At 37.5% G+C, this 25,818-nt stretch overlaps 1 protein-coding gene across 6 annotated transcripts in view; it reads right to left on the minus strand.

The window, feature by feature from the left end:
• Window positions 1–4,161: 4,161 nt before the first annotated feature.
• The window catches only part of LOC6550221 (potassium voltage-gated channel protein Shaker), a 141,945-nt gene continuing 120,288 nt past the window's right edge, over window positions 4,162–25,818 (minus strand). For 3 of the 6 annotated variants that reach the window (XM_026982256.1, XM_026982257.1, XM_026982255.1), the window contains exons 8-13: window positions 25,585–25,738; window positions 24,941–25,112; window positions 20,271–20,400; window positions 17,836–18,026; window positions 15,805–16,233; window positions 15,028–15,123 (exon numbers count right to left, since the gene is read on the minus strand). In XM_026982256.1, the coding sequence (XP_026838057.1) occupies window positions 15,812–16,233; window positions 17,836–18,026; window positions 20,271–20,400; window positions 24,941–25,112; window positions 25,585–25,738 (1,069 nt within the window). In that variant the 3' untranslated portion in view covers window positions 15,028–15,123; window positions 15,805–15,811. Of the gene's footprint in view, window positions 5,259–5,623; window positions 5,945–6,090; window positions 6,282–15,027; window positions 15,124–15,804; window positions 16,234–17,835; window positions 18,027–20,270; window positions 20,401–21,642; window positions 21,773–24,940; window positions 25,739–25,818 lie in introns of those variants that run through there. The other 3 variants (XM_015155308.2, XM_026982259.1, XM_026982258.1) reach the window with 3 other exon arrangements.

Below are 25,818 nucleotides of genomic sequence, written 5' to 3' on the forward strand. Positions count from 1 at the left end.
CTTTCCATTTAATTTGTTTTATGTTCATAAAGTAACGTGTGTCTGCCTCTGTCTGTGTAGGTGTGTGTGTACGTGTATGTGTGTATGTGTGTGGCTTGTTTGGTTTTCATATATTATTTATTATTCACTTAAATTTGTTCGTTTTGTAAGCTGCTTTGATTTGAGATCCAATTTGTTTGGTTTCAATTTACAATGATTGTAAAAATTGATTTTCGGTTTCGCCACCTTGGCTTGGATTTAGCTTTTCAACCATTGCTTTTAAATTTATCGAAAGTCAAATGGTAGATTTTTGTGCTTGCTGGCCTTGTTCGTTTGTTTGTTTGTTTGTTGTTTGTTGCGTATTGTGGTTTTGGTGTTGTTTCTCCTTGTGTGTTTGTTCTGTGTCTGTTTGCCTTTGTTTTGCTTATTAGCTGTGTGTTTTTATCTTTATCTGGTTTGGTTTGTTTTGTTTTGTTTTCGTTTTCTCTCGTATTTAATGTATAATAATCATTTTGGTTTCTTTTGTTTTTGGTTTAACTATTTATAAAACATTTCATTTTAGAATCTTAACAACATATATATACATGTATATATGTATATATTATATACATATATATATATACATATATTTTTTATAATTGTTGCGGCGTTCATTCTGTTATAATTTGATTTACTTAAGTGTTATTTATGTATACGTTTAATATGTAAATTTGTTTAGCATTAATTCATAAGTAGTTTTTCCATATGCCCATCTCTGTTCTTGCTGCTATTGGTTTTTATAATTGTTGTTATTATTGTTGTACGCATAATTTACATGGAGTGACTACCGCATTCGTAATGCTAACTCTTATCCCTTCTATCCATTCTATCGCTTCTATCCCTTCTATCCCTCTCCTTTCATCCTTCATCCCATATGCCTCCCACATATATCTGCTCTATATATCCTGACTCCTCCTACTTGATCTGGGCCTAATACGTTGCTCTCTGTGTGTGGTTGTGTGGTATTATCTAGGCATAGTTATCATCTTTACTTGCATTTACTTTTATTGTATTTCGCATGCTTGAGCTAAATATATATTGGTTTTTTGTTTGGTAGTTGCACTTTATTGAATCGAAATGAAGACTCGGAATGGAATCGAAATCGAAATCGATAATGAAGACTGATTTGATTTGATTTGTTTTGGTTTGAACTGAACTGAACTGAATGGTGTGGTCTGGATCTATCAAGTATATATGTATGTATGTCAAGTCCGACCAATCGAACATTATACATAGATATATGTCTGCAGTCCCGCGGCTTGTGTATATATACTTGTTTTTATTTGTTGTTGTAATCTTTATTTGTTTTATTCCAGTCTTTGTTTTTATTCATTTAATTCGCTTCTCCTCCGGCTTCTCTGTCCACCTCATCGATCCTGAAACGAGCAACGAAGGAATCTGCGATTCCTGGACTATTTGGGGGGTCTATGGGGGGATCTATTGGAGGGGGCAAGCTGGACTTAGCTAGACTTTGCAGACTGTATACTTGATCCTAGGCATACTACTTCTGTCATAATTAAACATAGTTCTCTCTTCTCTACGCTTCTTCTTCGCTTCACTCCCACATCCGCTTCCGCTTTCTAATACCCTTAATTATTTTGGCAAGTTATCTTTACTTTGTTAATAGTTTTTTTGGTTTTTGGTTTTTTACTTTTGTTTTGTGACTCTTGTTTTTGGTTTTTATATCACTTTTAGTTGTAGTCTGGCCAAGTTGGTTCCTCTCCTCCTTTTGCCCTCAAATTATCATTCCTATGCTGCGGTCTCTCTGCATCTTTTCTTTTTTTTTTTGTTTTTAATAGTAAGCTTAAATTTCTTAGCGACTTCTCAGTTTAATATTAGTTTGTAAATTACGCTTATAAAAAAAAAAATATTTTGAATTTGGTTTATCCGTTTGCATGACTTGAAGACGATATGTTTTTAATTGTATTATTATTTGTATGCCTATATAGAGATTATTGTGTAATTATCGTAGTTAATATTAAGAATATTTTATATGCAATCTTGTGGTATTTTGTTATTGCTCATTGGGCTTATCTAATCGGTTGGCCGACCGAGAACTTCTCAACGAATCGAACGAACTAAAACCAAACTGAACTCGGACGCAGGTCCGTGAATCCAATAATTCATTAATCCACAAATTCTAAAATCCGCTAATATATAATGCTAATGGATATGGCCGGGACATTGACATGAGTACACAACATGGGATACTTCAACTTTTGCGACTAGTATATACATATATAATATAAATATTTGTATATAAGTAGGGCCGATCGGAGCATGAATGTGTGTCTGTGTTGTGTGTGTGCAAGCAGGCGTGTTTCTTTAAGGCCAAATCAAGTATACGTAAGAATGACTTTCGGTTCTAGTTGATTATCCCTCTCTTTTCCGCGCTTACTCGTGCCTCATTCGCATTCTCTCTCTCTCTCTCATTCGCTGTCGCTGTATCTCTCTTATTCTTTTTCTTTATCTTTTTCTCTTTCGTTTGCTGTGTGCGTGTGGACGGTTTTCAAAGCTGTAAATTGATTCGATTTATTTAACGTTATTTACTCCCCGCTCCCATATTTTTTGCTTGGTTTTCCGTTTTTTGCGGTTTTTTTCATTTTTCGTTTTTACATATTTACAGATTGCTTCGGTATAAATATTGGTTTAAATTCTTCTTAATTACAACAAGCAGCAAATCAATAAAAACTTTTTATTCAGTCGCATATCTAACAAAAAAATAAACATATTTATATATATATCCGAATATATATAAATACCATATATGTGTGTATGCCTGCGTTAGCTTAGTTCTCGACTTGGTAATCCCATCTAAACCATCTTAAACTTCAAAGTTATATCATCGTTATCGTTATCGTAATCGTATTGGTTATCGTAACGCAACGTATCCCTCACCATCCAAATCTTCTAACTTGTGAGATGTTTCTTCTGTGGTCCAAAGTAACTTGTGGGCTCCCTCGTCTGATTCTCCTCCCTCCATTTCGATTTTCATAATTCGTTTTGGTTAGCAAGAGCAGTAGAAGCAAAGCTTTGTAGGTAGGATTCTAGGTATAGAGAAATTTAGATATGGCTTCGATCGATCTATTTGCACGCTGACATTCGGCACTATGCACCGCACAGTGAAGCAGTGGAAGCAGTTCAAACGTATTTGTATCTTATGTTGTATAGAATTGATATATCGAATGCGCATGCAAATTGAAATTGATAATTTTGGTATTACCCCTAACGATTTTCCTATCCGATTTTTTTTTTTGTAGCTTTTAGTTTCCTTTTCCGTTTGCCGTTTTCTAGGAATTTGACAAAAGTTGAAGTCGCTAGATTAAACGTTTTTCAAGTGAGAAGATTTCGATTTTTATCAAATCACAAAAATCAGGAAGACAGCGAATCAAGTTACAACTCATGAACATGTTTTGTGTGAGCTATTAGATCCTAAAGCTTCTGTTTCTGTATCCGTATCTGTATCTGTGTGTTTTGTGCGTGCTAGTGGAGACAAAAGAAAGACACATACAACATGCAACAGTTCTGAGGAATATATAGGATATACTGCATATCTCTCGAGTTGATAACTAAATATCGAAGTTGTTACAGCCGTCTCTCTTTTCTAAGGGAAGACAAGCTAAACTAAACTAAGCTAGAAACTATAATAGACTGTATTCAACCAAACGAAAGCATGTCCATGCACGTGGGCATCACAAGGGTCTCTATAAGAGATCATAGCTAGTACTGGATGAGCCAGGATTCTCCTACAGGTCTCATATAAAATTAGCAATTTGTTTCCTCTTTTTTGGTTTCTTGGTTCCTAAATGGAAAGATCAGCGCGGTTTCTCTTAGATTTTGTTCTTGTGGCATTCTTTTTTTTGTGGCTGTTTTCGGTTGTCTGTATTTGCTAAGTTTAATTATTGTTTTTGTATCGTTAGCAGCTTTCCTTATTTTTGGTTTTAGGTTCGTTTTTGTATTCCCTTTAGTTAGCTATGATTTTGGTTTTTGCTTGGTTTTTGTTGTTTTTTTGTCGTTTAATATTTATTTTGTGTCTATGTCTATTTGTTCAGCTTCAGCTCTGACTCACTTATTTACATAATAGCAGTTTTACTTTAGTTTATGTATATTTAATTATATATGTAAATGTATGTATATATTTAATATATATTTATTTATATATAATCTTTGTATTACTCATTCTTTAAACTTAACGGCAGTTTTGATGTTTTTAGCATTATCATGTGTGTCTCATGTGTCTATGTGTATGGCTGTGTTGGTTGTGTCACCGAAATATCAAAACAGCGCTCGAGTTAAATGGATGTTTTTTATAGGAAAATAATAATGAATCATTGGACTAAGCTAAGGGCTTTCCTTTCTAGAAACATTAATAATTAATTAATACATTTCCAAGTAAATTATTCGTAATTAATACGAGGAAAACGTTCTCAAACCAAATCTGTATCCAAAATATTGAATGAAACATATCAACCGAGCACTGTTTTAACGACGATTACCCGTCGTTTCATATTCCTCTTATATTTTGCCTTGCCTTTAGTTTGCCTTCCGCTACTTGTTGCTGTTGTTGTTTTGGTTTGGTTTTTTTTTTTGGTTTAGTTTGTTTTACTAATATTCTGACTAATATTTAATTAATAGAGCATAATTTAAAGATGAAAATAAAATTAGCAGATATTGTATGTTGTTTGTTTTTGTCTGGTTGTTGTTGTTCTTTGTTTTTGTTTTGCTAGCTTCTAAAGAAAGGAAGAAACTCCAATTAGATTAGTCTACTAAGATAATTAGATTTTGGTTTTCTTTTTTTTTTCTCGTTTTTGGTTTTATATGTTTTGTTTTGTTGTTGTTAACGATTGTTAGTTGTTAATTGCTAAATTTGAACATAGGTATCAAGTAGAGTTTTTTCTTTGAGTGTGTGTGGACGTGTGTGAGTGTCTTCGGTGTCTAGATTACCAGAAGGAAAATGAAAGGAGAAACAAGGAAATCTCTATAGAAGGCCAGTCCATATTTGACTCTTTTTGGTGTCTACATATACTCTAATTCAAGCTGAGTGAACTGGCTCTGTGTTTGTGTGTTGTGTCTGTGTACATTTGCTGTTTAATTTACAACTACGTTGCTTACTAATTATTATAATTATAATTTAATTGTATTTATTAATAAAATTCTAAATTAGACTGCTTTTGATGACGTTTCTGGCATCCAACGTAGCATTTCACTGCGCAAATTTCGTCCATTTTCCATTTGTTTGACTGCGAAATAGAGTCAAAAGAGAACGATAAAGACCGAGACCAAAGAATGCAATGTTGCCTAGACATAATTTTGCCATACAGATATAACTTTAAAGGACAAGCGTGTGCTACTTTAAAATATTTAATTTTTGATTTAGTGCTACAATTTCAAAGATCTTGCATATGATAATAAAAGCTAGACAAAAACAAGACAAAAATAATCCATTAGTTGACAGATATACATATGTATACGACTATGTTTCGGTTTCTAATTAAATGTTATTATTTTAGCAAAAGTTGTACTATTTTATGAAAATTTTCAAGTGCCAAACGTCATTGGCGCCCAACGTGGGGCATTGATTATACTTACGTAAACCAATACTCACCTAGTAGTCAGACGTCGGTCTCAATACTGACGGCCATCGCGTTATTGTGCCTTAACTGTAAACTATTTGTGCTCCTTAGGCCGTTCTGGCTCAGCTGCTGCTGCTGTGTCATCTGCTGGCCGTGTGGCGACTGCGACTGCTGCTGCAGCTGCAGCTGAAGCTGGAGCTGTTGCTTCTCGAATGACTGCTGCGTCCTGAGAAACGGCACCAGGTGGCGTCCAGTGTGATCAGTCAGACCTGGCGTGGTTGCATCAATGCCATCATCCAAATCCATGATGTCCGACGACGATTCGGAGAGTGAGGATTTCTTCAAATGTTGACCTATATCCGGGGTCGTGGATCAGATACAACGATTAGCAAGGGGAAATTATATGTGTTGCTCAGAGTGGGCGGGATTCAGGGATATGGGATTATTATTTTTATTTTTTTTGGGGATTTTCTTAACCGCTAGTAGTAGTAGTATGTACCTAGTGCACCAGGTAAATATGAACAACTTGTAACGTGGTTGAAATTTTGGCTCTGCATCTCCTCCTGATCCGTTTCGCGGTGATAGAAGTAATTGAAATTACTGACGATAACCGGTACCGGCAGTGCGATTGTCAGCACACCAGCGATCACGCACAAAGAGCCGACAATTTTGCCCCAGAAGCCGACGGGCCTGGATGCATTTTTGTTGAATGCATTCGTTTGTTTAATGGCAATATTTGTGGATTCGATTCATGTTTGTCAATGGTCATTGTCGTTGGGTGTGTTCAAGATCGAATTTGTTTGTATATTTAAATCGATACGATTCGATTCGATTCGTTTCGATTCGATTCGATCCGTGTTTAAATATGCAAATTCGTTTTAAAGTCAATTGAATTTGGTGTGTTTTGTTGGTTTTTGATTTGGTATTGGTATGAAGAAGAACGTAGAAGAAGAACGCAGTATGTAAATCAGGTGGTAAAAAAACAAACAAGTAGAAATGAGTTATAAGTTTTGATATATTCGATATACTATTCTAGATAGTGGCTTAGATTTGGGGTCCCGAGCTCGTGGCTCTGGGCCCAACTAAAGTGTTAAAAACTTGTTAAAAACGCAAAAAAAGAAAACGTGTCACAACAGATACATATGGGTTACTTAAACGAAGCGATACGAGTTGGGTTTACAAATGGTTGGCTGGAGACGTTCGAGTAAGTATCCGTGGGTGGGGAGGCAGGTGAAAAAGCGATAACTCAACTCAGGGGAAAGCAAAAGTCAAAACTATAAGCTCAACTAGGTATTGGTATATATAGGTATAGGGGTGGTATTGTTATTGTTATTGTTATTGTTCTGGTTAATGGTATTCGTATACGTATTTGTATGCAAACATCGAAAGCAATTCGTTGGTTACAACAAGGGGGGAGGGGGGATAACTATGAACTCAAATCAAAACCAAAGTCGAAACCGTAAATTAATTTCAAAAATCAAGACGAAATCATTGTGGCATACTATTTATACTTATACATATAGATTGATGGGTGGATTGCGGGTTGATTTGGCTAACAAAAAACCGAAGCGTACTTATTGCCAAATGGAATAAACAAAATGTGCCGGCGTTTGGCGTCGTCGCTGTTAAACTTGACATAAAATGAATATACATAGATAGAGATGTGTGGAAAAACCAAAGCAAATCGAACCGATCCTCGCCGATCCTCAGGGATTCAGGGATCGGCGATCGGTTAACGGTAAGGGATAGCAAAAGGAGCCATCCGCCGACTGCTTCGGCACACACACACACTGACACAGCGGTGGGGCGCGGAGGTGGGAGGGAGACACATAGCTGGAGCGACTGGTCTTCGTGTTCTTCTTTTCTCCGTCTGGTTCATCTCGTCCAATTCTTCTTCATCATCGTCGTACGGAACTTGCTCGCCTCCTCCGGCTCGGATCGTCTTGGATCGCTTAGACTGTCTGACTGTATGTTTTGAACTGACTGTACGTTTGGGTGCATGACTTAATAATTTTTCTTTCGATTGTCTGTGTGTGTCATGACTGTGCGTGTGCCTAAAATTTTTGTTTTCACTTTTAGGATGATCATGGCGAATGGCTGATGGGTGGACAAAGCTGCTCGGCAATTCTTTCGACCAAACAGCCAAATTGCCGTGCAGCAGTGGGTGTGTGTGTGTGTGTGTTTTTTTTTTATTGGGACGTGTTCTTTTTGATGTGTTCGTAACATAGAGATTAGGTATAGTTAAGCGATCGTAATTAGGCAAAGAGTAGTTGCTGATATAATGCTCATTCGAGTACTCGAGTCAAGGAACGAAATCAAAATCAAAGCGAGAGAAAAAACGTGTTCAAAGTGAGTAGAAAAGCCAAAAAAGTTTCGATTCAACTCCTTAGTTGGTGTATGCATTCCTGTGTGATAGTGTCTGTGTGTTTTGAGTGTGTTTGGTGTGTTGGCTGTGGAGATATAGGTAGCAAGTAAGTTGTATTTTTATGCAAATGTGCTAAGCGTGCGCCGTTGTGTATATTTCTTGCTTTTTTTTGCAATTTGTTTTGTTTTTTTGGTTGTTTGCTTTTGATTTGGGATTGCTTTGCTTTTGCTTTTTGTTTGCTTTGATTTGCTTTGCTTGGATTTGAATTTGCTGGCAGATTGCGCTTGACGCGATCTGATTCTGGTACTGTCGCGATCTCAATATCGATTTTCGATTGTTATTCGATTTCGATTGGATACAGCAACTGATTGCACATGCACCGGAATCGGGAAGCACAGGGAAACGGGACTTAGGAGCAGAAGCAGGAGCCGCACAGCCTCAGCATTTTGAGAGGGCTGTTAGATCTTCCTAGTTGTTCGTTGTTGTTCTAGACGCTGATGTTGTTGCTGCGGCAGATGCTGCAGATGCTGCTGCAGTTGCTGCTGCTGGCATTTCTGGATGCGATAGCGTTAATGATATAGCGATAACGGTAACGGTAACGATAACGGTTACGGTATAGCAGGATAGCGCAGGAGCGTCGGCTGAGCAGGTGCAGGCGGCTGAGCGCTGAAGCGATTCTTACAGTTTTACATTCGGCGCAGGGGGAGAACGTAAGCAAAAGTTTACAAAATATTCCATATACGATTATATCAATAATATGGTCAATGCTTATACGTAAATCGAGAGTGGCTATAGCGCAGATCCGGGGGCATAGGCAAAATCAAAATGAAGATTCATACGCATAAAAAGAAAATAAAAAATATATAAACGAATATGATTAGTTAAAGTCAAAACATAATATAGAATATATATATAGAGAGAGAGATACATATATGGGAAAACCGACAGAGACTTGGCGTTTTTTTTCTTGGGGAGCGAGAGAATTTATATATTATAGATATATTCATATCAGAGGGCATATGTAGATATGGGACAACCGGGGTTTTGGAGAGGGGTCTCGAGGGTTTTTAAACTCACCGTTCGCTGGAATAGCATTTGCATCGCTTTGACTGCCGGGGCCGGATTTAACCTGTTTGGACTTCAACTTTCCAAGATTTTCAGTAAGTTGTATGGGTATTCTTTTTAAGTGTACTCTCGTTTCTTTTCTCACTCGATTCATCGCTATATCTGCGATATAGTGTGTGCTCACGGAGATATGTGTATGCATTTCTTTTGGGGAAGTGTGGGGGGAGGTGGGCAATAGAGCTAAACTACGCTAGGAGATGTCTGCAATGGAATGTGCTACTGGCATATACTGTATATATAGTATATTTACTGTGGATATAATGGTTTATGACTCGGGTATGTGTGTGGGTTGTCTGTCTGCGTGTTCGACAAGAAAAGGGGAGGTGCCAAGCCCCCCTTTTCAGAGCGAAGGGTCTGGACTTAGATCTAGGTAACTAGAGCCAAGGCTTATAATTATAATATAAGATAATTATGATAACTGTAGGAATAACGTAGTGACTAACTAGATCTAATGCCATCCCTTGCGAATAGGCCTACCCAAAAAATAATTAGTTAGAAGTAGAAGTACGAACACAAAGCAAATACTACCATCTAGTCTAAAATGGATAAAATGGGGCTTTCGGGACAAGTCGGTTGGGTTATTGCCTAGGAATCGATAGATTGGTATGGAGATCGGTTGAGATGGTGGTAGATTACAGCTAGAATTGTTCGAATGAATTCGAATTGCGGCATTGCTTGCGTTTATCGGTTAATGATTTCTTGGAAATTTATTTATTTTTTATTTTTATTGAATAACGATTATAAAACATTTCATTTTTAATCTTAACAACATTTCCATTTTTGTTTTTTTTTTGTTTCGTTTTGTTTTTGTTTTCATTATGCGTTCTATTGTTTCTTTCGGTTTAATTTCTGTGTGTGAGTTTCGGTTTTCGTTTTAGCTTTGTAATATCTTATCGGGCGTAATACTAGATTTTTGTCAATGGGGATTATTGCGACTGTTCTTCGTGTTCGAATCGAGTTTGTATTATAAGTACGTATGTATGTATGTTATCATCTGCTTTGATGTATGTACTTATTAGTGACTGGGTCTTGTTCTTTGGATCTGCATGATTGTTATTATTATTCAAAAATTACATATGCTATTGCTGATGCTAAATGGCTGCGGTTCGGGTGGAGTTCTTCAAATTGAAAGTTCGATTCGATTCGATTCGATTCAGTTCTGTCCGGTCCGGTCCGGTCCGGTTTGGTATTGTATGGTATTGCATGGTATTGTATGGTGGTGTTTGGTGTTGTGTCTTGAACTTCTAACTAAACCTAAACTTATTTCCTGGTAGGTTGAATCAAGGCCAAATTAGAATTGAAAATCAATTAATTTAAATACTTTTGCTTTTGCTTTTTAAGTGTACGTTTTTCTTTTAAATCTCTATTTGCAGTCTTTGTCCTTAATAGAAATTTTCTTTCTTTTTGTTTGTTCTTGAAGCATTGTGAAGATTTTGAAAGATTTTATTTTTTTTTTGTTTGTTTGCTTTTGTTGGTTTATGTTTTGATTTACTCGCACATAGCATATGGTAAATGTGTATTGTTTCATTATAGTCCGTACAATCAAAATGGTTTTCATTATTTTTTTATAAATATTCCTTTTTGTTTACGTATGCGTGTTAAGATTTGTTTGTTAGGTTTGCAATTAAATTTAATGGAAAACTTGAAAAGATTGTTTTTGGTTTGAATTGAACTGGAGAAGTCGAGTGTTTGTTGTGGCGTGTTAGTATTATATTCGAAAATAATTATGCATCATAAGTTAGACTTTTTCTTTTGAGTTATTCGTGGTTTTCATAACTTAGTTCTTGCTTTACAACGATATGTTTGCTTCTTCATCTTCTTGTTCTTGTTTTCCTGGGATTCTATTTACTAATACATCGCCCTAAGTTTTTCGAATTCGTTTAATGCATATAGCTTTGGATTAAAGTAGACTAGACTAGAGTTGAGTTGAGTAGAGCGTAGAGTTGAGTAGAGCATAGTTCAAGCATGTGAAAGAAATAAGAAAATCGAAAGAAATGCGCTTTCAGCTCCTAAATCATGTACGTGGGTGTGTGTGTATGTGCTAGTGAGTAGTATATATGTATGTAGGTGTATCTAATCGGTTAGCGTTGATCGACTGATTGACTGATTTCTGATTTCTGATTACTGATTGGATAACTCAACTGCAGCTGGGAGTGATTGATATGCCAAAGAAGAAACTTAAGTTGAGCTCACACAAGATACTGGTACATTACGAAACGAAATCAAATACGTATTTACAATTTAGAGCTTTTCATTACATTTCGTTTTTAGAGCGCCAGCTAATACAATTACAATACGAACTAAGAATACAGAACTAGCGTGTCTGCTTCAGGCTAGATCCTAGATCGAAAGGTATACGGTTTCCGGTTTCGAATCCGATTCCATTTCGACTCGACTAACTACGGATCTAAGGCCAAAATGCAAATACCAGAAAATATATAGGTACATACAAGTATGGAACGGAACGGAACGGAGCGAATCGTAATGGAATGAGACGGTTAATTCGAATAGCGAGTTGTATACTATTTACAAGGGGGAACTTAAGGTGGTGTTGGGCACAGGGGACTGTGCGAAATAAAAAACGGTTCGAAAACGCTTTTCTCAATTTATTTGCTTCGATATCGCTTCTTTATTGTGGGTTCGGATCGGATTGGATCAGCATGGGGTTCAGTTTTCCTAATCTCCTCACTGTTCATCTTGCTTATCGAGTTTCTCATGCTCGAGTGTCTTTGGTATGTTCAAGGTTTAGGTTTTTCGTATTTTAGTCTGCGCTTAGTCTGCGGTTAGCTAGCTTGTAATTCGGATGCAGCATATGCATATGTCTAGATATATGCTACATGCTAAATGTATTTGTATATGTATATGCTGTTTATGTACAATTTGAAATTGTTTAGAATTTTACTCGTGTACTTAGCTCAATTTAATTACATTAAATTTTTTGTTCATTTCGAATTAATTGTAATTTATTTAAACATATAATAACATTTCTTTTGCTGAACACATTTATTCCAAATTTTTTTCTGTTTTTTTCTTTTGTTTCTTTTTATAGTTTATGTTTTCTTTTTTTGTTTAAGTTTTCATAGGTAAATATTAACACGATTTTCAATTTCTTGTTCTCCATTTTATTTGTGGTTTTTGTTTTGAGTTTTCTTGTTTAATTATTATGGCTTATTTTGTGATTAAATCAAAGTCTTAAGATGTAGGACAAAATATGAACATATAATTGTAATAATAAAATTAAAATAAAGTTATAAATTCAGCTATACATCGGTAATTCTTAGACTCATTTACACTTATATTTGCTAAATTTATTCATTTGTCTAGATTAAGGCTAGGAAAAAAAAAACAACCTTACTTTACACTCGGCTCTTTGTATCGCTATCTGGATTCATTTTCATGTTCATATATCATGTGTTTGGTATCTTTTATCGTTTACCTTTATACGCTATCTGGTATCTTGTATTTATGAAGCTAAAATCATTTCAATCGATCAATCTAAAACATAAAATCTAATCTTAGGTAGGCGGTTTTCTTTTCGTTACGCTTCATTACCCTCTCCTCAATCCTCGTACGTTTTTGGTGTTTTGCTAGTTTCATCATCTTCGACTGGACCTTTATCATTATCGTTACTTTTCTCTAATGCTTATTCATCTCTTAAATCTTTGCCTTCTTACAGATATAGGGAAACTACGTACAGTACAATTAGCTGACATTTAAATGTTTTATACTCTTTCATTTAATTTTTGTATTATTTATTTATTACTTAATATCTTTAGTTTTTATTGGGTTCATCGTTAGGATTTATATTTGGTTTTTGTTTCCTCTTTTTTGTACAAAATCGCTTTCGCAAGATGTATTTGTATTTGGAGAGTATTTACAGTAGTTAGCAGCCACAGTGGGAATACCCTTTGTCATTGGGATTCTGGGTAGCGACTATTTACACGGTGTCCACGCTTCGTTCGACCCTTCATATCTGGCCGCCACTGTGGCACCTTGGAAACATTGCATTATTGTTCGCTTTTTCAGCTGGTTCTACTGAATTGCTAGGGGTTGCAGGGGCGGGTGCAAAAAAAAGGGGCCATATTCCCATTTTCAGGGGCTGAGTCTACAAAGGGGCTCGAATCGGCCAGCTTACAATGTTCCTTAAGGCACTTTGCTCTGCTCTGCTCCTCCGGATCTTTTTGTTGGCTTGGGACTCTGGAACCCCTTTTAGGTCTCCGCCCCTGGCATTGGGCACCGCCCCGTCCATATCTATATGTGTATGTGTGCGTGTGGTGAGTACGTTTGTGTGTGTGTGTGGACGGTTTTCGAAGCATTTTAAAATTTACACTCAAATATGATCGGTATCTTGTTGTCATCATTGCTATCCGTCAATTTACATCGACAAGAGCAACCCTTCTTATGTACATGCCTCCTATATATAGGAATCCATATATCCGTATATATATATATGATAAATATTTATCTATGCAGTTATATTCACACACATAAATATATATCTTCATACTTTAAGTGTCTCTGTTATAATACATTTAATGCAAAAGTTGAATTCGCATAGTTCAGTCAACGATTTCTTGTATTTTGTTTGCTGTGAATGGGAGCTTCTTGTGGTGGGAATGGGGTATAATGACCAACCCCCGCAATTCAGTCAAAGAAATCACCGCTGGAGAGCCCCGTATTTAGTTAAACTTTTACCATTTGTTTTGATATTTTTGGTTTTCTTCTTGTCGTATATAGTTTGCATTCATTACAAAAATCATAAGAGCGTTTTCGGTTTTGTTGTATCTCTTCGCCACTTTATCTTTTGGTTTTTGATAGTTTTTTATTGTGATTGAGCGGATCTGTGACTGGGGAATACGAGCAATCCATTGGATGTTTTCATTAATTTTTGTTCGGTCTGTAGTTAAATTGCAGTCGTTTCGCCTTTCGAAATTCCTTTAAGCAATCGTAATATCTTACGAGTGCGTTAGTTGTTTCGCGTTTGCCTTTAGTTGAATATTTGTACTTTTTATTTCGTTTTAATTCGGGGGGATCGAAGCAGAAGTTATAGCTGATATGGGTTCAGTTACTTTTATGTGTTCAGGTGAGAGAGGTTGGAAGTGGGCATAGGTGGAGGGTTCTGGATTTTTCTTAAGCTTTAGTCAAAAAACAAAGGGTCTTGAGTAGTGTTACGAACGATATTGTTTAGGTTACGCACATAATACATCTATCACATATAGGTATGTGTGTGTATATGCTTAGTTGGTTAGTTCAGTTAGATGGCTAGCTGTCTAAGTTAGTTACACGATAGTATTTCCTGTCACATTTAAAAAGCAGATATTGCCTCGGGTTTTATGGTTCTTCTTTCTTACTTTTCAGTTAAATATAACGGCAGTTTTACTATACTTTTTTGTAATGCATGTGTGTGTGTGTCCGTTTCGGTGTAGATCGTAAATCTGCCTTGCGAGTTTACTGTCTCTTCAAAGGGACATCCCTATATATGGACTTGCTTCACTGTGCTTGGCTTTATTATTCGTTCTTTGGATTGGAGTTCCATCAATATCCTTGCTAAATAATGGCATGTGAGCATTGTGATTTTATTGCATTATTTACATTTTCCATTTGCTCTTACAGCATGATCGACTGATTAGTCAGCTTCGGTTCTTGCAAATTTGATTAAACTCTGCCATTACTTCTTCGATGTTTATGCTGTTAAATCTCCCTTCTGTTTTGTAGTGTTATTTCTCAATGTTTATTTTTTCTTGGTTTTTGGTTTATTACTTACTATTCAAATTTATTGGTACTCTCTTATCGTTCATTTCTTGCTTTTTGTTTTCTCTGGTTTGGATTTGAATTTCGTTTTTGTGTTGTTTATCATTAAATGTATAATTTAATTAAATTAATTTAGGTTTTAATTTAGATTTAATTTAATTTAGCAATAGATTAAATTGGTTTTTGTTATTTGTTCTACTTAAATTAAATATAAACAGCTTTTGTAGTCGTTTCTGGCATCCAACGTAACTCCTGTCAAGGCCAAATTTATACCACGCAACGTCTTTTGCACTGATTCATTCGTCATACATATATACATATAGATCAAACATATGGTAATACATACATGGGGTTCGAGACGTAGGCAAAGGTTTAGGTTTAGGATTAGGTTTATACGTAAACATAGGCAAACATGTGTATCGCGTAGGTAGAGGAGCGCGCCACGTGAAGAGAAAAGAGAGAAAAAGTTATGTTCTAATCAAATCGTAATTCAATTCAGTTCAATTTATTTGATCGGATGCTCGCACTGCACAGAGAAAATAGTTTATGGGTTTCAAATTAAAAGTTGGAATTATTAAATATGTGGGTTTCGATATTTAAGGGGATCCGTTAAAACCCCAGTAGATTGACTAAATATGTAAATGAATAACTTTGAAGCAAAACAAACTGTTTTCGCTGTGACGCATTAATGGCGGCCAGTGCGAACGATCCGTTTTTTGAATTTTGCATTTTGCTTTTCGCATTTTGCAACACTTAAACCTAGTAACGCTCTACGAGTCATGGTGCACGGGTTCCGGTGGTGGTGGGTGGTTCGTGGTGTTTGGGTTGGGGTCAGATAAGTGAGTGTGCCGTAGCAAGATATAGATAGGTAGTGTGACAAAGATGGAAGTTGTTGGGGTTTGTTGGTGGTGGTGGTGGGGGGTAGGTGGGTCAGGTCTGTGCAGCAAGCGAGTGGCGTTTTCCAATACTTACCCAGTAGTCAAACGTCGGTCTCGATACTAACGGCCAGTGCATTATTGTGCCTCATGGTGAGGCCGCTACTGCCGCTGCCGCTCGTGGCTGCTGCTGCACTTGCATTTATTGTGTGGGACTGTTGCTGCTGCAGCTGCTGCTGCTGCGTCTGTTGCTGCTGCTGCTTGAAGCCGTTTTGCTGCTGCTGTTGGTACAGTTGCATCTGCGTCAGCTGCTGCAGTGGATGCTGCAGCTGCTTGTCGATCGACATCGACAGTGAAGATGCTACCGGTTGTTGCTGCTGCTGCTGCTGGGCTCCTAAAAATGGAGCCACCGCACTGCGTCCAGGATGCGTTTCTGTCAATCCCGGCGTGGACTCGACACCATCGTCCAAATCCATCATATCCGATGAGGACTCAGACAACGATGATTTCTTCATGTGTTGACCTACTTGGTGGTTTGTATGCATTTGTTTAGTGTGTTTTGTCGCAGTGTATATCGTATATCACGCGTTGGCAGACAGAGCGTGTTGGTGTGTGTGTGTGAGTGTAGATATGACGTTTGTACGTGAGTTTGATTTGAGGGGATTCACACAATGCCAGGGATGCAGGAGCGGATAATTTATTTAATTATTTTTTTTGTTGATTTTCGGATGGATGGGTTCGAGTTTGATTTGAATTTGGATTGGTTTTTGGGTTATCGGGTATTAATTGGGGAATTATTTGTGTGGAGGTCGATATTCGATATTCGAATTGGCCATACAATTGACGGAATAAAGAGAGAAACAAAAAGAAGAGAGAGAGAAGAGAGAAAGAGGAGATCACACATACAGTTGTAATGCATCGGTTACAGTAATGTTTTTTGCTGTAGTACTCGCTTACACACAAAACACACACAGTACGTGCACGTTGGTTGTGGCACTGCTGTCAATACCACATACCGCTGCCCCACCGACAGGGTTGCCACCCACCGGCGCTGCAGCACACCACCCACCAGCCCACCAGCCAATTAGGTGTTGTCCCGAGGAGGGGGGGGTGGTGGGTGCTCGGCAGTGCACAGAGAAAAAACATAACATCTGTTTCATATTGTCATCTCGACTTTTTCAGTCATGCAAATACCTTAAACTATGGCAATCATCTTTGGCATATCATTGTGAAAATATCACATTCTGGATGCTTATTGAGTCAACAGGGGGGATTGGAAAACATCCTCGTCTTATAATGTTCCCACAATCCCTAGGATAAAAACTTAAAACATTCGACGTTTATAGTTATAATAACCGGTGCTATGGACAGGATTACGACATATACCCTTGGAATACGAATATTTTAATATTGGTGTAGTTTATTGTTTTCTGGATGTTATGGTTAAACTGAAGTATATGCAAAAACAGTTTAGGGCATTCAAGTCCCCATTACTTAAAGATTCAATAATCAATGATATGCCTCAGATCAAAGGTGGCTGTGTAGAAATCGATGATCGCTTTGTGGTGATATTTTTTCTCTGTGTGACAGCGTGTCTGGTTCGAAAGCAGTACCGGTACCCATCCGCTTGAGATCCATACCCTTGGTGGTGCCAATCGGTAGGATGGATGGTGGGTTTAAGGATTCGGATTTGACTTTCTCGGTGGTTTCTTTTTGGGGCACACGGCACTGCCTTCGGCTTCAGCATCGGCATCCACAATTCGTTTCTTTCTTCGTAAATGTTTCTATTTTTATTCGACTGGTTCTACTTTTTGTTGCTCTACTTGAATTTGTGGTTGGGTTTTGGTGGTTCTGTCGGTAGTGGGTGGTTCGTATATTGGGTGGCTTGTTGCGAGTTTTTCATATTTTTTAAAAATATTATTCTTGGTGGGGACGGTGGGTTTGTTTTTGTAAATGCGAATCGAGTACAAGGTGGTGGGGGCGGGATAGTAGGGTTTCGAGCCAAGGCCACTACAGATACATATGTATGTATGTCATATGCGGCACAGAGCGATAGAGATTGCGAGACAGAGGAGTGGCTTCGGTTCGGAGTGGTGGTGGGAGTGTGCACACACAGTGTTGAACTTACCTAATGTACCTGGCAAATATGGACAACTAGTAACGTGATTAAAGTTCTGGCTCTGCATCTCCTCCTGATCCGTTTCGCGGTGATAGAAGTAGTTGAAATTGCTGACGATGACCGGCACCGGCAGTGCGATGGTCAGCACGCCAGCAATGGCACAAAGTGATCCCACAATCTTGCCCCAAACGCCGACGGGTCTGTACCATTAATCAATCAATCAATCGTTCAATCATTCAATAAATCAATTAATCAATCAATCGGTTTCACATAGTTCACAATTTTTCAATTCAATTTTTCAATTTCGAATTCGATTTCAATCGATAGTCGTGATCGTGTGTCAAACGATAAACGATACAATTACAATGCAATTTTCGATTGGCAATCATATGCACATACAATTTTTCCGGGCGATTTAGGGTTGCATTTTATTATTTTGATTATAGTTATATATAATTTTTTTATGGTAAGATATTGGTGCAATTTGTTGTTGTTGGTTGTTGGGGATATTTGTTTTTGGTTTTGATTAACAATTGATATATATTTTATTTGAATTGAGAATTTTTGGAGTTGGTTGGTTGTTTTTTTTTTAATTGATTTTTGGTATTTGTTTGTTTGGATGGAAGCGAGCGATGTTAACGAACGAACGATATAAATAAAATGAAAATACAAATATATAAGAAATGTAAAGTAAAACTCTCGTTTTTTCTTAGAATTTCATTTGCGTTGGATTCTTTTGTTTTATCATATACATAGACGGTATGCATTGGCAAAATTATACGGCATTACGCATTATATAGATACAGATACAGGTATAGATATCGATAGGTATACGCTTATTTAATAAATATTTATAGAGAGGAGGGCTTGAGTAGGCATTAGTCTAGCAGAGAACGTTCAAATCAAATCAAAGTGGCGCAAAGAGTACGAAAGTCGAAAGAAGAAGGCACAACACTTAGAACAACGGGTGTGTTAAGCGTTTATATGTATATTTGGGTATATTTCGTATTTTCTGTACAGTTTTTTTGGCTCATTTTTTCTGTTTGCAGTTTCTGAGGCGGCTTGTTGGTGTGCTAATATACAGACATAATTATTGCATAAGTGCGAGCAACTGGCTCAGGTGTTTAAGTGTGTGTGCGTGGAAGTGAGAGTGTGGGAATGGGGGGGCCTGGTGCATGTGTGTGAGTGTGGCGAAAAGTTTTTCCGCCTCCTGTGAAAGTTGGAAAGTGGGAGAATAAGGAGGGGCACTTATTTTCGGAGGGGTATCATAGGCAATTGGATTTGGCAGGCGGCTGGGCTTTGTAGCTCATTAGGCGACTGTAGCTAAACTTTTTTGTCTGTGTGCGTGTGTGGATGAGGGCGTCAGGTGTGGGTGTGGGTGTGAGTGTTGTGTAAGTGGGTAAGTGTGTTTATCGGGCACATGCAGCATGCTCGTCCTCTTCTCCTTCATCCTTTATTTTTTCTCCAGTTTCATTGTGTTCGTTGTGATGGTATTTAGGGGGTTAAGCTCGATAAACTGTTTGGCCAGCAAATGAAGTTATCGTTATCGCTCGGTGGGCGTGGTTCCATCAACCAGTGTTTGCTTGTGTGTGTGTGTGTAGTTCTTGTTTTCGTGTTAAATGATAGTGATTATGGACGGCACTGTACTATGAAGTTACAGCGACCGGTATGAGAATAAAATCAAGTTGAACTTATGAAGACTTGTTTCGGTATATTTCGATGTTATTCCGGTATTTTTTGTGAACTAAACAACGACACAACGTTACATAGGTAATTTGCGATAAGGAAATAAAAAGCGATATACTTAAGGTCGGCGCAAAAAGAAAAGAACTGCTAAAAGACTCATGGTGAAAACACAATGTGATGGCAACGGAACACGCGAGAGAGCGAGATGGAGGGTGAGCTAGTGCGAGCGAGAAAGAAAGACTGATGCCAAACTGAAAACCGTCAAACGATACAAAACGGAAATGAATGGAACACAAGAGTTGAGACAAAGTTAAATACAAAGACAAATACAAATACGAATAGAAGTCGTTATAGACAAATACGAATACAAACAAACAGCTCAGCGAGTCAAAGTAAGAGACAACAACGTTTAAGTTTGGTTTTGCATATTATTAATCGGGAGATACGGAACTCAAAGGGTTAACAAGAAGTACAGTTAGTTTTGGATACATTTCGGTAAATAGCTTTAGTGGGGTTAGCGTTTCTTTTTGGGGCGGGCTTTTAATAATCACATATAACGCAAGTAAGGAAACAGTTGAAAATGAAAATTAGAAGAGAATACAGAGGTGGAACGGAGAAGGAATGGAGCGCCCAGAAAGGAGGCGCTCTCAAGGCGGGAACGAAACGAAACGAAACGATAACGGAAACCAAACGTAAAATCAAAACTGGAGTTATCGTAAACGTAATCATAAAAGTTAGAATTGTATAGATTTGCATACGTCATGTCACCATATCCAACGGTGGTCATGGTAACGACCGCCCACCAAAATGCATCGGGTATGGACTTGAAGAAGGAATTTTCGCTTCCAGCTTCCGCAAAATAAACCGCCGATGAGAAGAGTACGACGCCTAAAAAAATTGATGGGAGAAACATTGCTTTGCATTGGTAATATATTCTTTTATGATTTTTTGTTGGTGTTATTTATTCATTTTTATATTCTTTTTTTTTTTTTTTTTTTTTTTCAAAATTAACATTTAACCAAAGAGTGTTTTTTTTCAAAGTAAGTCTTTTATGTCTAGATGCGTCGAAAGCTCGTCAAGGTGGTGTACGTATGTGATGGTGGGGTATTCGTGTTCCAAAATACATTTCGCAGCCCAGGTACGGCGGCATTGGTTTATGTTTATGTTTCAGTTTCAGTGTTTAGATTTTATATTTCGGTTCAACTAAAAAGAATTTTGATATATTCACGTGAGTTTTTCTCGATTGACTTGACTACAATCCGGCGGCATTCCCAAGCAGAAAATCAGGCTTACCTCGTGGGCTCGCTTTTCTAAAACACAAGTAGGGTAGGGACAGAGAGGAGGATCAATGGAGGATATCGGTTTCTGGTGAGCCTCGCGCTGTTTGCATTACTGCTATGGGCCCAGAAATATGGTGATACTTTTGGGGGTCGAGCAAACGGCGATAGTGGACCATAGATCGAATGTCTTAAAAACGAAATTAGACTCCATTCCTTTATTTTATTTATACGGGTCTTGTGGGATGCGGAGTGGGGGGATGTAGGTACATACTAAGGACAAACATAACGCAAAACAGATGGAAACGTAAAAGGGAATGGGAAATGGACAGCGATGTAAAACGGAGAACTGATCATGCCACGGAAGAAACACATAAGAAAATCAAAATAAAAATGAGACAAAAAACACAGGGAGGGTGGGGGGTAAGGAGTAGGAGCTTAAGGTCCATAAAAGCGAGCGATCACCACAACATCACATCACATCTATGGCATATGTATATTCACATCGTTCTTTTTTACACAGACCGTATTTTGGACGGACACAACTGTACACCGGGCACAGCCGGAGCACGGAACGTATGGGAATGGAACCACCGTTTTGCCCGACTTATTTACATTAGCATTAAGATTGGCGAAAGCAACAAACATCAATGACACACATAAAGCGTTAGAAAGACATATAGTTGAGATATGGGAGAGACAGTACAACACTCAGTTACAAACACTCAGACAAAGAAGAGAGACAGACAGAGATTAAGAAATAGAGAGAGAGTTAAGTGTAGATATAGAAGGCGGGACCGAGAGTAGCTAGTGCCGGGACCACACCAGTGTGGAGCTGAAACGTGGGCTGTACCTCATATCACCATATCCCACCGTCGTCATGGTCACCACAGCCCACCAGAAGCCGTCCGGTATCGACTTGAAAAAGGAACTGTCGCTGCCAGCCTCCGCGAAATAAACCGCCGACGAGAACAGGACCACGCCTGCATTGCGATCCGAATGCGGATCGTTTAAATATAAAGATCAATCGTTAATAACAGTGCAATTAAATGTTATTTTCTGCTTGGGAATCGGTTGGGGGATGGTCGGGGTTGGATCTTTTTGGGGCGCAGGGGCTGATACGTATGTATATCTGAATCCCGTCAGATTTCAAGGTGGATTGGACCCCTTTTTTTTTATTAATTCGTTAAAACAACTACAAGATATACATAAGACTGTGAGCATGAGTAAGTAAATGTTTGCGGTTCTTCGCTTTCTCTTGGGGCTTAGTGCACGACAAAGAAAACTATATATATAAGTATGTAATAAGGAATGTTTTAGACATGTATGTATGTATAAGTAGTTAGAAGTGTCTATGTGAGTGTGTTTGCTTGTGTGGGTGTCACACGAAAGTTAGCAAAATATTACAAAGGCGTTAACCAAAAATTGGCATGTTCCTCGGCTAAAACCGAAGTACAGAAAGAGCAGAGATTAGGAATCGTTGCCTACATCTCTGCACTTTCGCAACTGACGGTGTGTAAGTGAAAGAAAGAGAGAGATAGAGATACAGAGCGAGATAGAGAGAGATAGTGTGTGTGTGAGAGTGTGTGTATTAGTTAAGTTAGTACGACTACTTGATCGGTGGGAACTAGCTATACAGAAGATTATTTATTTTTAGAGAATATTATTGCTTTGTTGATTTTTGGTTTGATTAGAGTTAAACATGAAACTAGCTAAGTACTCTGTACAATACAATATACATACGTTATCGGTCATAAGTAGTTGTAGTAGGTAAGTAGTCATATTAATGAAATTTCATACATATATATCAATATATCGATGTATATGTATATGCGTACAGCTAAGGCTACACTACGGCAAGACAAATGATACGTTTACGGAAACGGAAACGGAAACGAGTGGAAGGCAACCATCGAATGTCTATTAGAAATATCGGTATACTATACACGTATATATCAGTTAAATATCATATTTAGTGATCAGCATCTGCACTGGGGAGTCTGAAATTTGGAAAGGCAAAGAAATCGTATCTAACATAACATAACGTAACGAAACGTAACAGACACAAAACTGAACGTAACTGATATATACAAAATATTTATATATTTAGATATGCAGATAGTTGAGAGTATTTAGATAACGATATATTGATATAGATGTGTACATGTTCATGTCGGTTTAAATATGGTACACTATAGATTATACGTATGGTATACTTATGATTAGTTAATACGTTAATCGGTCAACGGATACAACAACAAACTATAAGCTAGAAATTACCAACTAGAAATTGAGAACTATAAGCTAAAAACTATAGAACTAAAAGCAAAATTCAAACCACGGCACAATCTGTGGACATGGACATCGAAACGACAACGTTAATGATGAGTACGGTTTACGGATTACTGAATACGTATAACGGTTACGGTTACGATTACGGTTACTGAATACGGTTTACGAACAATTTGAATGCGATAGAACATGAACAACAATACAAAATATATATAATTCATTTGATACAGATGGTTTTTAATTTCGCTTGATCTTTCTGTTTGTATAAGGTTGTAACATATATCGATCACCATTTCTAGGTTCTATTTATTTTGTTTGGTTGGACAATTTCAATGCCAAGAAGTTTGCCAATTTTAAGGCATTTTCAACGCAGTTTGGGCACATACAAAATGGGGAATCAGAAAACATGTAAAGGATTTGAGTAAATCAGTAAAGATAGATAGTTTGGCCATGAAGTCACATAAAATAGATCAAAGAATTGAGAAAGTATGTTAGATCTGCGCACAAAATGCTTGAGGTCCTTAAAATTGCCAACGACTTGAACGCGGCATTTTGGAGAATCCGAAAACGATTCGATGCTTAATACAATCGATCATTTTTGTCTCCCTGGTCTGCCGCTCGCACTTTGTCAAAGTATATCAGGAGTAATAGACTAAAATTCGAGTACATTGAGAGACGTTGCTGCTGTTTATCCAAAAAGCTAGCCAAAACCAAACTCAAATTCAAATTGATATTCGTAATACAAAACGCAAATGAAGAGAACTCAACGAACGTATCCAAAGTGAACGATACTTAGGGAGCTTTGTAGCAGATCTGGGGATAGATCGTAAGATCGGGATATAAGATCCGGTGGATCGGGTAGCTAACGTATCGCTGCTCCATTGGTTGATAGTTCGCACCTACTTAGCGCTAGGATTAGACGACACTAGATAAGTAAGATATACGTAATGGGTGAGTTATACAAGTTATACACCTAGGTAATACGGATACACGTTCTAAGGGCCTCCCACTATTTTATTTATTTATTTAGCGTGTATTTGAGAGCACTGGGCTTGTGTGTGTGTGCGTGTACGGTTGTAACTATATAGGTAGTATGACTAGTTTACGTTACTTTAGTTTACTTTAGATTAGCTTGATGTTTTAGGTCTAATCTCTATCGTTTCGGGTTTTCATATGGGTGTTTCGTTTAATTGTTGGGACGGCGGGGCAAGGCGTGTCTGCAGATACACTATATCTAGGTATGTATACTTGATATAAGCAAGTACTAGGGGCTCTCGTATTTTCGGTATAACTTAGTCTTAGGTCTGGCATTTTTGGCTTCCGCCGAGTTTTGTGAGGCAACTCAAATTGAAAATGATAAGTTCTTAAAAAGCATAACACTTTTCTGTATTTGTTGTTTTGTTTATTTGTGGCTTGTTTGGCTGTTGTTGTCTGTGGCGCAATGAAATATTTTTTCTCATTTTTTTTTTGGCTTTAGGGTTGCAGGTTCATGATGAGCGGTAACATAAATGTGCTGGCTTGAGGCAGACGTAAGCATAGATATATATAAATATATATATATATAAATATATGTATCTTCTGTGGTTGTTTTAATTCGCGATCGTTGGACGATTCCGCTGTAGTTATATGTAGTTTAAGATCTAGTTACTGTAAGTACGTGTATCAGGACATTGGGACAGAGAGAAGTAGTTGGAAAAATATCTTTTGAGAGGGCAGGGTAGCGAGGGTGAGTCTGTCTGGATGGTCGCAGTCGTTTTGCAGTATTTCTCTTTTGTTTTTGATGTTGTTTGAATAAAACTCGTAAATCGATAAGTAAATGTGGTATGTTGTTTTTTTTTTGTTGGCTGTATGGAACTTACCTATAAATAAGAAAAATATAAGTAAACCTAATTCCCGCATTGAGGCTTTCAGAGTTCGTCCTAATATTTGTAAACCCTTCGAATGCCTAGATAACTTAAATATTCGAAATACTCGAACTAATCGTATCACTCGTAATATTGCCAAGGACATAGCCTGATTCGATGACTTGTCCTAAAAATTTTATCGAAATATATATATATATAATAGGTGGTATGCATATATATATGTGTGTTTGTATGTACTGGTGTCTATCGTTTATATATATATGATGGATTTTCATTTACATAGATCGATCGTATGTTGGTATTTAGAGGTGAGTAAGCGGATGTTGGATTTGTGTAAGTATCGGTAATATACAACAATGAACATTTCTTATCGATAAACTGGTAGTTTGGGATAAGTTGGTTGATTGCAAAAAATGAAAAGTTTTGACTGAAAGTTGTGTGTTGGTTTTTTTTTTGTATTTCGGGGCGGGCAGGCAACCCCTTCGTTATCATGTCAGGCAACTCATAAATGATGATGGCAACATTTATTACTTTAATCGGTTCAACTGTATATGCATGTGAGTTTGTGTGGTCGTGTGTGGGTGATTAATATCGATATTTTTGGTGTAGTTGGCATTGGGCAAACAGAAATCTCATACCTGTGGACTGACTGGCGCTTTTGGAAGATTTAACGTATCCTCCTCTTCGGCAACGACAGTCGCTAGTGTTATAAAGTACGGAATGATGGCGATTATGTCGATAACATTCATGACATCCCTGCAGAAATTTAATTTGTTCGGACATGCGAGGAACCTGAACACACACAAAATCGATACAACGACCAGCGATTGGTTTGGTTTAAAGATTCACACAGACAGCGCGATAGAGAAACC

The sequence above is a fragment of the Drosophila erecta genome, unplaced genomic scaffold (assembly GCF_003286155.1).
Source record: "Drosophila erecta strain 14021-0224.00,06,07 unplaced genomic scaffold, DereRS2 tig00000126-arrow-pilon, whole genome shotgun sequence".
NCBI lineage: Eukaryota > Metazoa > Arthropoda > Insecta > Diptera > Drosophilidae > Drosophila > Drosophila erecta.